General features: G+C 44.3%; 1 protein-coding gene across 3 annotated transcripts in view; it reads right to left on the bottom strand.

Annotated features, from left to right (window-relative positions):
* The window catches only part of C26H10orf90 (chromosome 26 C10orf90 homolog), a 247,412-nt gene extending 236,454 nt beyond the window's left edge, over positions 1-10,958 (bottom strand). The window contains exon 1 of one of the 3 annotated variants that reach the window (XM_027529074.1): positions 10,144-10,958. In XM_027529074.1, the coding sequence (XP_027384875.1) occupies positions 10,144-10,383 (240 nt within the window). In that variant the 5' untranslated portion in view covers positions 10,384-10,958. The remainder of the gene's footprint in view (positions 1-10,143) is intronic. The other 2 variants (XM_027529076.1, XM_027529077.1) reach the window with 2 other exon arrangements.
* Positions 10,959-13,703: the final 2,745 nt, after the last annotated feature.

The following is a 13,703-nucleotide window of genomic DNA, read 5'->3' as shown; positions in this document are numbered from 1 at the left end:
GCTACCAACCATTGTCAACGGATGAGTGGCTGAAGCTTCTAGGAAATTCTAGAAGGATTACCAACTACACTCTCAAGTCCTGGGCATGAGGCACAGGATTCCGACCTGTTCACTGGGTAGCAAAGCGAATTGAAATACTTATTGTCCTTTGCAAACTGTCCTTTTTTGAGTCTTGACTCTGGAGGGCTCAGCACCTTTGCTGCAGCCAGAACCACCAACACATCCCAGGAAAGCATCATTCAGAGGCCAAGACTTCAGGAAGAAAAGTGAGACTCAGAAGCCTCTGATCTGGCGAAGTTTCTTCAGCTTGGTTGGGAAACAGGTACATTGTTCTGCACCTTTTGGCAACTGTGAGCAGAAAGGGAATGTTTGTTTCATCTTCTCTTAGGTCTCGATGACTTCTTTATTCCCTGAATAAAGTTCCCTGGAAGCTCAAGCACAGAAAACTTGAGTGTTTTTATTTCACATTACCTAAGGGCTCCTTTCAACAACTGGAAAACTTTCATCAAAGCCCAGAGTGGTGTTTCTCAACTTCCAGTGTGTGTGTGTGTGTGTGTGTGTGTGTGTGTGTGTGTGTGTGTGTACGCTCAGTCATGTCAAACTCTTTGTGGCCCCATGAACTGTAGCTCACCCGGCTCCTCTGTCCATGGGATTTTCCAGGCAAGATAACTGGAGTGGGTTGCCATTTCCTTCTCCAGAGGATCTTCCCAACCCAGGGGTTGAGCCCATGTCTCCTGCCCCTCCTGCACTGGCAGGCAATTCTTTACCACTGGGAAGCCCCAGGGACATCACAACCACGTGGGCAGGCACATCTACTACTGACCATGATGGAGCAACCCGACAAAAGCTATGAAGCAACTGTTTCCAGACACTGGACACACAGCGTAGGGCTATAATCCTGGAGGGATGGGGAACCAGAGAGGTGAGCCCTACAATTGTCCCCAGAGTGGCATCTTCCAGGCTGTGTATCAGGAAGGGAAACTTGAGAGCCTGGCATCTCACTGAGTGGAGGAGGCAGAGGTGAGGATTCAGAGAGGCTGAGGTAGACAGAATTTGTGCAGTGAAATACCAAAGAACAGCAAGGAAAGAGAGTAACCTGCAAAGGGGCCCACCAGTCTTTGGCTGAATATTGACTTGCACGTGGGAAAAGAAACTGTCTGCCAATGGAAGAGACGCAGGAGACGTGAATTCAGTCCCTGGGTTGGGAAGATCTCCTGGAGAAGGAAAAGGCAACCTGCTCCAATATTTCTGCCTGAAGAATCCCATGGACAGAGGAGCCTGCAGGGCTACAGTCCCTGGGGTCACAAGGGTCTGACACACCTTAGCAACTGAGCACGCAAGCACACACGCAGGGAGAACAACCTGAACGCAGGAAAAGAACTACTGGACAGAAGCCTGCCAGACGCGTCCAGGGGCTCACTCAGAGCTGGAGACAGTTTGTGTGCCCACTGGCCCTGGTAGTGAGATATCACAAACACGGGGCATTAAGTGGTGTTGAGAACTGTGGTGCTGAGCTGTGGGAGTGGAGAAGACGCTTGAGAGCCCCTTGGACTGCAAGGAGATCCAACCAGTCCATCCCAAAGAAAATCCACCCTGAATATTCATTGGAAGGACTGATGCGGAAGCTGAAGCTCCAATACTTTGGCCCCAAGATGCAAAGAACTGACTCATTGGTAAAGACCCTGATGCTGGGAAAGATTGAAGGCAGGAAAAGAAGGGGACGACAGAGGATGAGATGGTTGGATGGCATCACAGACTGGATGGACATGAGTTTGAGCAGGCTCTGGGAATTGGTGATGGACAGGGAAGCCTGACATGCTGCAGTCCATGGGAACGTAGAGTCAGACACAACTGAGTGACTGAACTGAACTCACAAAGAGCAGGCCTTAATAGTGGGGCTGAACTATGGAAAACAGTATGGAGGTTCCTCAAAAAAACTAAAAATAGAGTTGCCGTATGATCCAGCAATTCTACTTCTGGGCATTTATTTTACTTCATTCGCTCAGTCATGTCTAACTCTTTGCAACCCCATGGACTGCAGCACACCAGACTTCCCAGTCCATCACCAAATCCCAGAGCCCACTCAAACTCATGTTCATGAAGTCAGTGATGCCATCCAATCATCTCATCCTCTGTCATCCCCATCTTTCCAAGCATCTGGGTCTCTTCCAAGGAGTCAGTTCTTCGCATTAGGTGGCCGAAGTATTGGAGCTTCAGCATCAGTCCTTCCAATGAATAGAATATTCATTGGAAGGACTTTAGGATTGACTGGTTGAATCTCCTTGCAGTCCAAGGGACTCTCAAGAGTCTTCTCCAACACCACACTTCAAAAGCATCAATTCTTTAGCACTCAGATTTCATTATGGTCCAATTCTCACATCCATACGTGACTACTGGAAAAACCATAACTTTAATTAGATGACCTTTGTTGACAAAGTAATGTCTCTGCTTTTTAATATGCTGTCTGTGTCATAGCTTTTCTTCCAAGAAGCAAGCATCTTTTAATTTCACGGCTGCAGTCACCATCTGCAGTGATGTTGGAGCCCAAGAAAATAAAGTCTCTCACTGTTTCCATTGTTTTCTCATCTATTTGCCACAAAGTAATGGAGCCGGATGCCATGATCTTCATGTTTTGAATGTTGAGCTTTAAGCCAACTTTTTCACTCTCCTCTTTCACCTCCATCAAGAGGCTCTTTAGTTCCTCTTCACTTTACTCCATAAGGGTGGTGTCATCTGCATATCTGAGGTTATTGATATTTCTCCTGGCATTTCTCCTGATATTTTTCCAGTCTGTGCTTCATCCAGCCAGGCATTTAGCCTGATGTACTCTGTATATAAGTTAAATAAGCAAAGTGACAATATACAATATACAGTCAATTTGGAACCAGTCTGTTGTTTCATGTCTGGTTCTAACTGTTGCTTCTTGACCTGCATACAGGTTTCTCAGGAGGCAGATAAGGTGGTCTGGTATTCCCATCTCTTGAAGAATTTTTCACAGTTTGTTGTGAGCCACACAGTCAAAGGCTTTAGTGTAGTCAATAAAGCAGAGTAGATGTTTTTCTGGAATTCTCTTGCTTTTTCTATGATCCAACAGATGTTGGCAACTTGATCTCTGATTCCTCTGCCTTTTCTAAATCCAGCTTGAGCATCTAGAAGTTCTCAGTTCATAAACTATTGAAGCTTAGTGTGGAGAATTTTGAGCACTGCTTTGCCAGCATGTGCAATGAGTGCAATTGTGTAGTAGTTTGAACATTCTTTGGCATTGCCTTTCTTTGGGATTGGAATGAAAACTGACCTTTTCCTGTCCTGTGGCTGCTGGGAGCCAGCATGAGGAACTCCACCCGTGACAAAGGTCATGAGGAAGGAGGCTCGGCATACGCAAAGGCAGGATCGAGCCTCAGGAGTCCCCCTGGAAATTCTCCAGCATCTACCCCCAAAACCAGAGTCTGCCTACTTTACTGCTTTGTGCTCTCACCTACACCTCTGACTTTATGGGGGGGCTGTCCCCCACCATCTCTCTCTGAAAAAGAGTTAACTTACAGCTCCAGTTAATAAAGTTCCTGGGCGTGACAAGAGTGTTTTGGTTCACAACCGTGAGAGGCATGAGATGTTCTAAACTGCCTAAATACAGATTCCTTTGAGCAGTTAAAAGACTGATTAGAAATTGTATTGGTGAAGGGCTTTTCACTTGTTGGGCCAATGTTTGCTGCTAAGTTTCCATATCCCTTACCTACTGTGTCCCTGGCAGTGTACTGATTATATAATTGGTGTATAGGAATGTAAGTAGTAGCTTTAATGTTTGTAACCTTGGACCCTTGAGTTAATTCTTTTTCTTGTTATAGCCCTCCACACCTTTGCCCTATAGGAATGCAGCTTTATCTAATGCTTTTGGAGGGTGGTGCCTGACTTTAGAATAATCACCTTTAGAGAAAAGTAAGTTTTCTGAAAAAAGGATCTTAAAATGTTGACAGGCCCCCTGGCCAGAAGATGATGTAAATCACCTAAACTTTTGCATATGATAAGTTTGCAGGAAGAAAGCCTGGCTTACTGCTGACTCTACCCCTTCCCCCATTATCCCCTATGCACAACTTAAGGTATAAATACTACTTTGGAAAAAAATGTGCGGGACTTGTTCACCAAAGCTTGGTCTCCCCATGTCGTTCTTTCTCTCACCTTCTGGCTGAATTTTCATCTGGGGCATGGAGGCTCGTCAAGCCTACTAACTACGCCTGGGCTTCTAAGATCTGACCGGGGAGGCCTTAGTGTCTCCTCTCCTTCGGGAGAATGGGAGGACGCCTGTGGCCTACGTAGGTGATGCAAATTCCTTATTTTGGAATTTTATTAGCTTTCCACGTAAGCCAAGTTATTCAGCCTCTTTTCTCCACTGAATTTCTTCGCTGAGCTACCCTTATTTCACCACTTTTTATATCCTTAATTAACGTTTAATTAAGCAATTGTTTCCTGATCCTCGCCGATGCCGTCCCCGCTTTGAATTCCCTGGATCCACCTGGGCTGGACCCCGGCATGTGGCCACTTGTGAGTTTTCCAAATTTGCTGGCATACTAACTGCAGCCCTTTAACATCATCATCTTTTAGGATTTGAAATAACTCAGCTGGAATTCTATCACCTCCACTAGGTTTGTTCATAGTGATGCTTCCTAAGGTCCACTTGACTTCACATTATCCAGACAATACTATAATTAAAAAAGATACGCACCCCTATGTTCATAGTAGCTCTATGTACAACAGTCAAGACATGGAAGCAACCTAAGTGTCCACTGATCGGGGACTGGATAAAGAAGATGTGGCACAAATAACAATGGAATAATATTCATGCATAAAAAGAGTGAAAATAATGGCATTTGCAGCCACATGGATGGATCTAGATTATTATACTAAGTGAAGTCACACAGAGAATAACAAATATCACATGATACAGCTTATAAATGGGATCTGAAATATGATACAACTGAACTTATCTGTAAAACAGAAACAGATTCAGGAACCTAGAGAACGGACTTGTGACTGCCAAGGCGGAGGGGTGGTGGTACAGGGTGAACTGGCAGTTTGGAATTAGCAGATGCAAACGATTATATACAGGATGGATAAACAATAGATCCTACCGTATAGCACAGGGAGCTACATTCAACAGCTTGTGATAAACCACAGTGGAAATAAACATGAAAAAGAATATTATATATCAGATCAGATCAGATCAGTCACTCAGTCGTGTCCGACTCTTTGCAACCCCATGAATCGCAGCACGCCAGGCCTCCCTGTCCATCACCAACTCCCGGAGTTCACTCAGACTCACGTCCATCGAGTCAGTGATCCCATCCAGCCATCTCATCCTCTGTCGTCCCCTTCTCCTCCTGCCCCCAATCCCTCCCAGCATCAGAGTCTTTTCCAATGAGTCAACTCTTCACATGAGGTGGACAAAGTACTGGAGTTTCAGCTTTAGCATCATTCCTTCCAAAGAAATCCCAGGGCTCATCTCCTTCAGAATGGACTGGTTGGATCTCCTTGCAGTCCAAGGGACTCTCAAGAGCCTTCTCCAACACCACACTTCAAAAGCATCCTTTCTTCAGCGCTCAGCCTTCTTCACAGTCCAACTCTCACATCCATACATGACCACAGGAAAAACCATAGCCTCGACTAGACGGACCTTTGTTGGCAAAGTAATGTCTCTGCTTTTGAATATGCTATCTAGGTTGGTCATAACTTTCCTTCCAAGAAGTAAGTGTCTTTTAATTTCATGGCTGCAGTCACCATCTGCAGTGATTTTGGAACCCAGAAAAATAAAGTCTGACACTGTTTCCACTGTTTCCCCATCTATTTATTTGATCTAAGTATAGTTGATTTACAATGCTGTTTTAATTTTTGCTGTACAAAAAGGTGATTGAGTTATACATATATATAAATTTTTAATAAATAGTGGGGCTGAATTAGCCCAAGACCAGGGTTTCTCAGCGTCCACACTGAGGACGTTTCAGGATGAGCAGCTCATTGTTCTGGGGTCAGGGACTGTCTTGGGAACTACAGGATATTTAACAGCATCCTGGCCTCTACCCAGCGGGTACCAGGAACATCTTTCCTGCATCATGAAAACCAGAAATGTCTGAATGTCTGCAGGCATCACCAAATATCCTCTGGAGAGTAAAACCATCCATGATTGAGAAGAATTCCTTTGACTAAAGTCTGCCAAAAAGTAAGGCTCAAAAGGATCAAAGTGTTTTCAAGTAACCTCACGTCAGAATCAAGTTTACTGCTCTTTGAAGGAATACAGCAAATTTGACAAACACACACAGCAAACTCGGGTCACAGGGGCCTTGGCTGGGTCATAGGCATGTGTAGCTTTTAAAGTTCACCAAGAGAAAACAATCCAATTATCCACCGACAGATAAACAGATAAAGAGAATGTAATACATACATGCGTATATTTGTGCTAAATCACTTCAATCCTGTTTGACTCTTTGTGACCTTGTGGACTGTAGTCCACCAGGCTCCTCTGTCCATGGGGATTCTCCAGGCAAGAATACTGGGGTGGGTTGCCATGCTCTCCTGCAGGGAACCTTCCTGACCCAGGGATTGAACCTGTATCTCTATGTCTTCTGCATTGGCAGGCAGGTTCTTTACCACTAGCATCACCTGGGAAGCCCCAGTACATACATACTAGAATATTGTTCAGCCTTAAAAAAAGAAGAAAACTCTACCATTTGTGACAACACGAATAAAATTAGAAGACATTGTGTGAAGTGAAATAAACCAGTCACAGAAGGGCAAATGGCATGGTTTGCCCTGCAGTATTCCATTTATATGAAGTATCCAAACCAGGCAAATTCGTGGAAACAGAAAATAAAACAGTGGTTGCCAGGACCTAGGGGAGGGGGAATGTGGAATGCTACTCATAAAACATAAAACTTCAGTTACACAAAATGAATAAGTTCTGGCACTTTCCTATATGACACAATGCCTATGCTTAATAATATGACATTGTTACTTCAACATATGTTAAGGAGATAGATATTATACTTTTACCGCCAAAATACAAACAGAAAAAGCAACACAAAAAACATAAGGAAATCTTTAGTAGTGATGGGTGTGTTTAGCACCTTGGTTGCAGTGATCGTATCATGGATGTGTGTATATGTCTAAGCTCGTCAAAGTGTAGTTAAATATGTGCAAAAAGTCAGTAAATAAAAAAAAAATGATGAAATTTTGCCACAATGCTTATATTCAGTTGGAATTGAGCGCCGCAGCCCCCATTCCCTTCCCCCCAAAAAGGAAGATTAGGAAGAAGAGGCGGAAATGCCAAAGGTTTGAGGAAATGTTGAGAAGCATGGCCAGATGGTGACCACCAAACACAGAAACTCTCCCTGGTCCATCTAATGATTAAATGCAGCAGAAACTGTCACCTACAAGAAGACAGATGGCCAAAACGTGGCTGGCATGGCCTGGCCTGTGCCCATCATTAGAAAGCCTTCAAGCATCAACAGATGCCACGTCACATTCCGACACTGGGAGACATGAGCACATCTCTGGATTCTACGTGGCTTCCCTTCCTGGATCAGGGAAACCATGCACACAGCACTTCATAGAAAATCTTGGAAGGTGGCCACGCTTGCCATGTTGACAGCAACCAGAACTCAAATGCACATCCACCTCCTTGCCCGGTTACAGTTATTCTGATGTCCAAAATTTATCAAGTATGTTTGCAGAAGGACAAAGGTCCTGAGCATACTGTGCTTTTTTAATAGTTTGGGGCATTGTTGGAGTCAGCAGGATCGCGGCTTTACAAACGTGAAGACCAGGGTCTTCAGCCTGCTCACCACCATCTGCCTCCAATCCTCTCTGCCTTTCAGCACAACACATCTGCTTGCTGTTCCTATTTAAAGGTAGCTTCAGACAGGGATTGAGTATGGCTGGACCATCCTGGGGTCAGAGTTAAGCTGGGTCACTGCCTCTCAGATGAGAGGCAGTATCTCCAAGTGTTAACACATCTCAGGACCAAGGTGATAGTTTTAGAAAAATGCCAGCCTTAGACCTTAAACTCAGCTCAAATAAATCTGTAGGTCCTCCTGGGAAGGACCTGAAATCCAGAAGGTTTTTATAGAAGCAAAATACCCCAAACTCACTTTTCCTGGCAAGGCAGCCAGTTTCTTTAATCCAGCACCTTTGTGCATTGAGAGTTCATCCCACTGACCAGGCTCATTTTTCACCCCATCAGGTACTTTATGGTTAAAGCCCTGGCAGGTTAACCAATGGCCTTGGAGCCTTTGAGAGAGAAGGGGTCACTGGGCCAAGTCTAACAGAACCCAGAGGCTGTTAATTGGGCTCTCATCAGTTCAGCTTGAGAAGTGAGCCAGGAAGTTGCCTTCTTGCTGGGTTTCCTAACCTAAATGGTGCTGCCGTTCCCCAGTGGGAGTAACAGGAAGAACAGTTCAATGGATGTGGAATATTTTAAGCTGAAATGTTTGCTAGTGAAAGAACAGAGCTTGGAATTCAGGGGGATCAGAGGCTCAGCTCCTGTCTGAGGGTTCAAACTTGGCCTGCGCTGGAGCGGAAGAAGCAGGCCCTGCCTGGCCACCTTTCACATCACAGACATGGTGAAGAGAGTTCAGTTGACCTGATTGCCGTGGGTCTCAGACTCACTTTAACATAAGACTTGAGACTCCAGGTTACTCTCAAGCAGCAGGCACACAATTGTTGGCTGTATTTGGAAATGGGGATTGGAGCAGAGTTGAGTCACGCAAACCTGCTGTAACTGCGGCTGCCAGTACAATAGATGTTTTTTACAGTCTCCTACAAAGATGCAGTTTTCCACACTGTTACCTTCAGTGTTGCTAAAGGAATAAACAAAGTCTTATACATACAAAAAAAAATTGAGGACACAGGAGCTGCTCTTTGCCCTTGAGGGTTTAAAATGGACCCATGAACACTTTTTAAAAATGCAAGCTGATATAATTCAACAAGTTTTTCTCTCTCTCTGGAGGACTGAAAAATAACCTCAGCGAAAACTACACAATGATAAAATTCTGTCCCCATCTGATTAATTCTTTGTGAATAATAACATCTCTGGTTTCCTTCAATTATATTCTAATTGCACACCTTTTTCTCTTGTTGATTGGGCAATGAACTAATGAACAACTATTACTGAATTTAATTAACACCATTATTTCTGTGGCCTTTATATCTCTGTGGTGAACATGGAAATTGACAATCCTGGGGCTGGCACTGGGAGAAGCCAGCCTTGAACCCAGCAGAACAGGTTCTGACATCGCCCTGGAATAAGGAAGCCCAGTGTGGGAAACAAAAGAACTAGGGATTTTGCCAGCATTCATGGGAAGCCTTTCCTAACAACAGCATCAGTATTCAGAAAGGTTACCTCTTCATAAAACATTAGCAATTTGCACGTTACATTTATCAAAAGGGATGGGTAAGTGAGCTATATGGGAATCAATTACAATGTCATTCATAATTTATTCCATGTACAATAAAGACCTGATCAGATTTCGTGTGTGTTTACCTTCTGGAGGATAACTGCTTGTGGCTTATTCTAGTTACAGAATACAAATATGCTTCAGAGTAATGTGTTTATTTAACTGTGACATTCTCAATCTCCCAAGTTCTCCTTTTTTCTCCCACAAAAAGAGGTCCCTGTTTAAAAATAACATCTCACTATCAAAAAATAAAAGCCCATTCTTACTGGTGTAACTTAAATCATTCTATGTTAACTTGATCAAAGCACGGCATAGATAATCTCCTGCAAAATGCATCAGGAAACAAATGGGAATTTGTTTTTAAAGACAGATGATTGCAAACACACAGAGCTAAGAAAATTTAACCCCCAGAAATATACTGCAGTTTCTAAATGTGGATACAAATTATCCAGCTCTTTAGAGCACTATTAAATGTTTGTAAGGGCAGACGTGTGTCATGTGTAAATTTCAGTTATCCAATTCCACCCCCCCTCATATTTCAAAAACTGAAATAAATTAAGAGATGAGAAAGTCTTTTCCAAATCCTTTGAGAAAAACTAAACCGATGATTAATTTATCAGACCAGATAGAACATCTGAGCTGTCTGTTTGAAGAGTAGCACTCCATTTCTCGGAATGAGGTGTGCGCCCCAATTCAGCCTTACCTCATATCTGCTGGCTGTCTGCTCAGCTGTCTTCAGGCCTTGATACATATGGATGATACAAACTTTGGCTCTTCTCTGGGAGGGAAACCAGTTTCTCTTCACAAAATCCATGACCATCACATGGTTTTTCAACTCTGTACTAAACGTTTTGATCTGAAAAGTCGGGTAGACGACTGTGTCCATGTGGCGGGCCACATACCCTTTCTGATGAGTTTTTGTAGGAATTCCAGACTGCTGCATGATACGTGGAATCCTGTGACTTCAGCGAGCGAGCCTGGCAAACACAATTTTCTTTGTTTCATCCAGGTATCGAGTGCAGCAGGAGGCACTTGGAAAGTGCCTGAGCTCAGACCTCTCCCGGAGTTTTCCAGTTCCAGACTGCGTTGTTTGCCAACCCCAGCCGTAAAGCACGTAGGGTCTGCACGTGGGCACCTTGAGGGTGACCTTTATGTGCCATGAAAATACTCCTTCTTGACGCTGTCCACCCGCCTCCAGCACTTCCACCTGTGTTCTCGGGTCACTCAGTCTCCTCTGATTTCAAAGACACACTTCTTTTTCCCACTGCACTCAAGTTCTGAACATAGAATCCATCCGGTTGCAGCAAGATCCAATATATGTTTTCAGTCTCCAGTCCCTCGATCCAAATAAATTATTTACGGGGCACTGTACAAAGGAACCAGGAGGGATAATTGCCGATTTTCAGAATTCCTGCTTTTTCTTGCCAGGACTGAGAGGAACAAGAACAGACTCCTACTGACACAAAGGGTGACCTCAGCCTTGGAGAAGATAAGAAACGCATTCAAGTGAAAAAGAGAAGTCAGCACAGAGGCAGCGTAGGCTAAAGCGGGCATCAGAGACTCGGAGCTCGGGTAGGAGCCCCTGGGAGCCACTCGGGGGGGATGTCCTGGCTTAGCTGAGGGCTCCAGTTCCCGCACAACCCTGGGAATTCTCTCACTACCAGAGCCTCATTTTCCCCATCAGGAAACTTGAAATAATAAGCCTTGCCCTTCACAGGTTGTTGGGAGGATCTGGTTAGCAAAATGGTGAGACAGTAACTTCCAATAGAGTCACATAAGGCAACACTTCCAAAGAATAGTTAAATGTTTTCTGCCCAAACTGTGTCACACACAGTTCTTCCCATAAGGAAGAACAAATCTGCCTCTGTATCAGATCTGTTTCTGTTACTTTCACCTTTGCATCTGTTGCTTTGGCTGCAAGTTAAGAACTGGTTGCCTAGAGCCTGAAACTGAGAGAAGGGCCCATTCCCAAGGCTCTGACCTTCAAGGGTATAACCCCTTTCCATTCACACAGAGATAAAAAGTTGCATAAGAGAATAGCGTTTGCCTTATTAGAGGTTTATAGTAACATTGTCACCTCCCTGGACAGTTGTGAGAACAAAGACTCTGGCTCCAGAGAGGTTCCGGCAACCAACCACTTTCCCTCCCTTTTAAGAAAGAAACCCGAATTCTAGCTTGGGGAAGGTGGTCCTTGGGATACTAGTTACCATCTTCTCTGCCTGTTGGTTCATATTAGAAAATTATACTTTCTCCAATTGAAATTAATTAATTAATTAAAAAAAAAAAGAAAATTATACTTTCTCTTAGTATCCTTGCATTACTTGTTGACGCAGTCCAAGCACCGGTTGGAAAAGAATTTCCAAATGCAGAGTACTGCAGAAAGGAGTGTTGAAAGAACAAAGAGTAGAGATAAAGTGGGCACTGCAAACGTGGTGGGCCGACAACTCCTAACAGACTAGGGAGAGTTGACAGTTTTCGTGAGTTAGTAGCCAATTTTTATAGCCTCAAGACAAAGAAAATTCCTGCTGGAAGACAGGCCTTAGGTGATTGGTTAGGGTGCTATTGAGTGAGTACTGTAGCACGTATCTTTGCCTAGTTTGGGTTCAGGAAGCTTGTTAGTGATGATCAGGGGCTTTGGGCAACGGACAAAGGGGCTCAATTAGCTTTGGAGGTGACCTTGGTTCTGGGCTCCACTCTGTGGCCTTGGGGCAGGACTCAACACCACTTTCTGCTTTTTGTTTAGTTTCTATGTTGTGTTCAACTCTGTGCGACCCCATGGATGGTAGCCCGCCAGACTCCTCTGTCCATGCGATTCTCCAGGCAAGAATACTGCAGTGGGTTGCCATTCCCTTCTCAGAGGATCTTCCGGACCCAGGGATTGAACCCGCATCTCCTGCATTGGCAGGCAGATTCTTTACCACTGTGCCGCCAGGGAAGCCCACTTTCTCCTTTAGGTTTAAACTGTTTGAGTTTGTATCAGTTGCAACCAACAGAGTTTGGGCTGGTCCTTGAATACGCATTATGTTATTAAACAAACACACATGACATGCTTCTTCATGCCGGGGGCTGTACAGGCGGCAGAGACTCAAAGATGAGAGGACACTGCTTCCAGAGCTCACCGCCCTGCAGTGGGACGGTCGCCAGGTGAGCGGGTCCCCGCAGCACGGGGCGTGCTTCCAGTGAGGAGGTCTGCACTGGCTGCTGGCGACCCTAAACCCTCGAGGAAGGAGGGTATGGCCGTCTTGAAGAGGCCCGCTGGGCTGCTGAACCTCCAAGGCCGGCCTTGCAAGGACAAAATCAACTGCAGGCCTTCACTTTTCACTTTCCGTGCACACATTTTGCCATAAAACATCACAGCCACGAATGGGAAAGCATTAACTGCAAATAATCATCGCTCTTTCTGGAAGACGACTACCTGAACTTTTGCTAATGTTTTTTTTTCTTCTTAAACCAACTAACTCAGTCGTCTATAAAAGCTAGGTCTCTGACCTTATTAATGTCCTGCAGTAGATCCTACTTCGTTTCCCCAAATTGGTCCCTGGGGCTACCAACTAAAAAGCTGTACCATTGTTAGCAGTTGCAATCCAACGACACCAAATCAACACAAATAAGCCTTGAATGCATTTAGTGTTGAAATACATGTGGAGTTAATGTTTCTCCCTTGCCCCTGATACAACATGTAGGATTCTATAAGATGAACAGTGAAGTATTTAAACAATGAATTATTCAGAAAGAAAAGGAACTTCAGATACCTGGTGCCAGGAATTTATGCCTATGAATTCTTAATCTGTTCTCCAGTGGGATTAGCATTTACGACTATAAAAGATGTCCTAATTATGCAGTTTCAGAGCTGATTTTCTGCAGGGCCTGTGCAGATCTAAAAGCATTAGGCAACAATAAAAACAGATGACTATGAAATTCTGAATTCATAATTTGATTCCCCTCTCGGGGGAAATGACATTTTTATTTATGGGTGCTTCACTCATCAGGTGAGAGCTGAAGTCTTCTCTCAGAGGCAAAGGGCTTACTGTGAGCACATCTAAACCGTCATCCTTTTCTAACAGATCAGTGAAATTCACAGGACTTTTGGGCTTGGGAATGATGCGCTGTCTTTCTCCTGCTCTTAATCCCCACCCACAGGGGTTCTAAAATAAAACAAAGCAAAATCAAATAAAACAAAAGGACTGAGAATAATACAACTGATTATGGGGTCCAGCACCTTTTAACCAAGGTAGGAAGAGAATGCAATTTCCCTGATGAACC

Source organism: Bos indicus x Bos taurus, chromosome 26 (assembly GCF_003369695.1).
Source record: "Bos indicus x Bos taurus breed Angus x Brahman F1 hybrid chromosome 26, Bos_hybrid_MaternalHap_v2.0, whole genome shotgun sequence".
Classification (NCBI taxonomy): Eukaryota; Metazoa; Chordata; class Mammalia; order Artiodactyla; family Bovidae; genus Bos; species Bos indicus x Bos taurus.
Note: the sequence above shows the minus strand (reverse complement) of the source record. Positions and strands in the feature narration are given on the sequence as shown.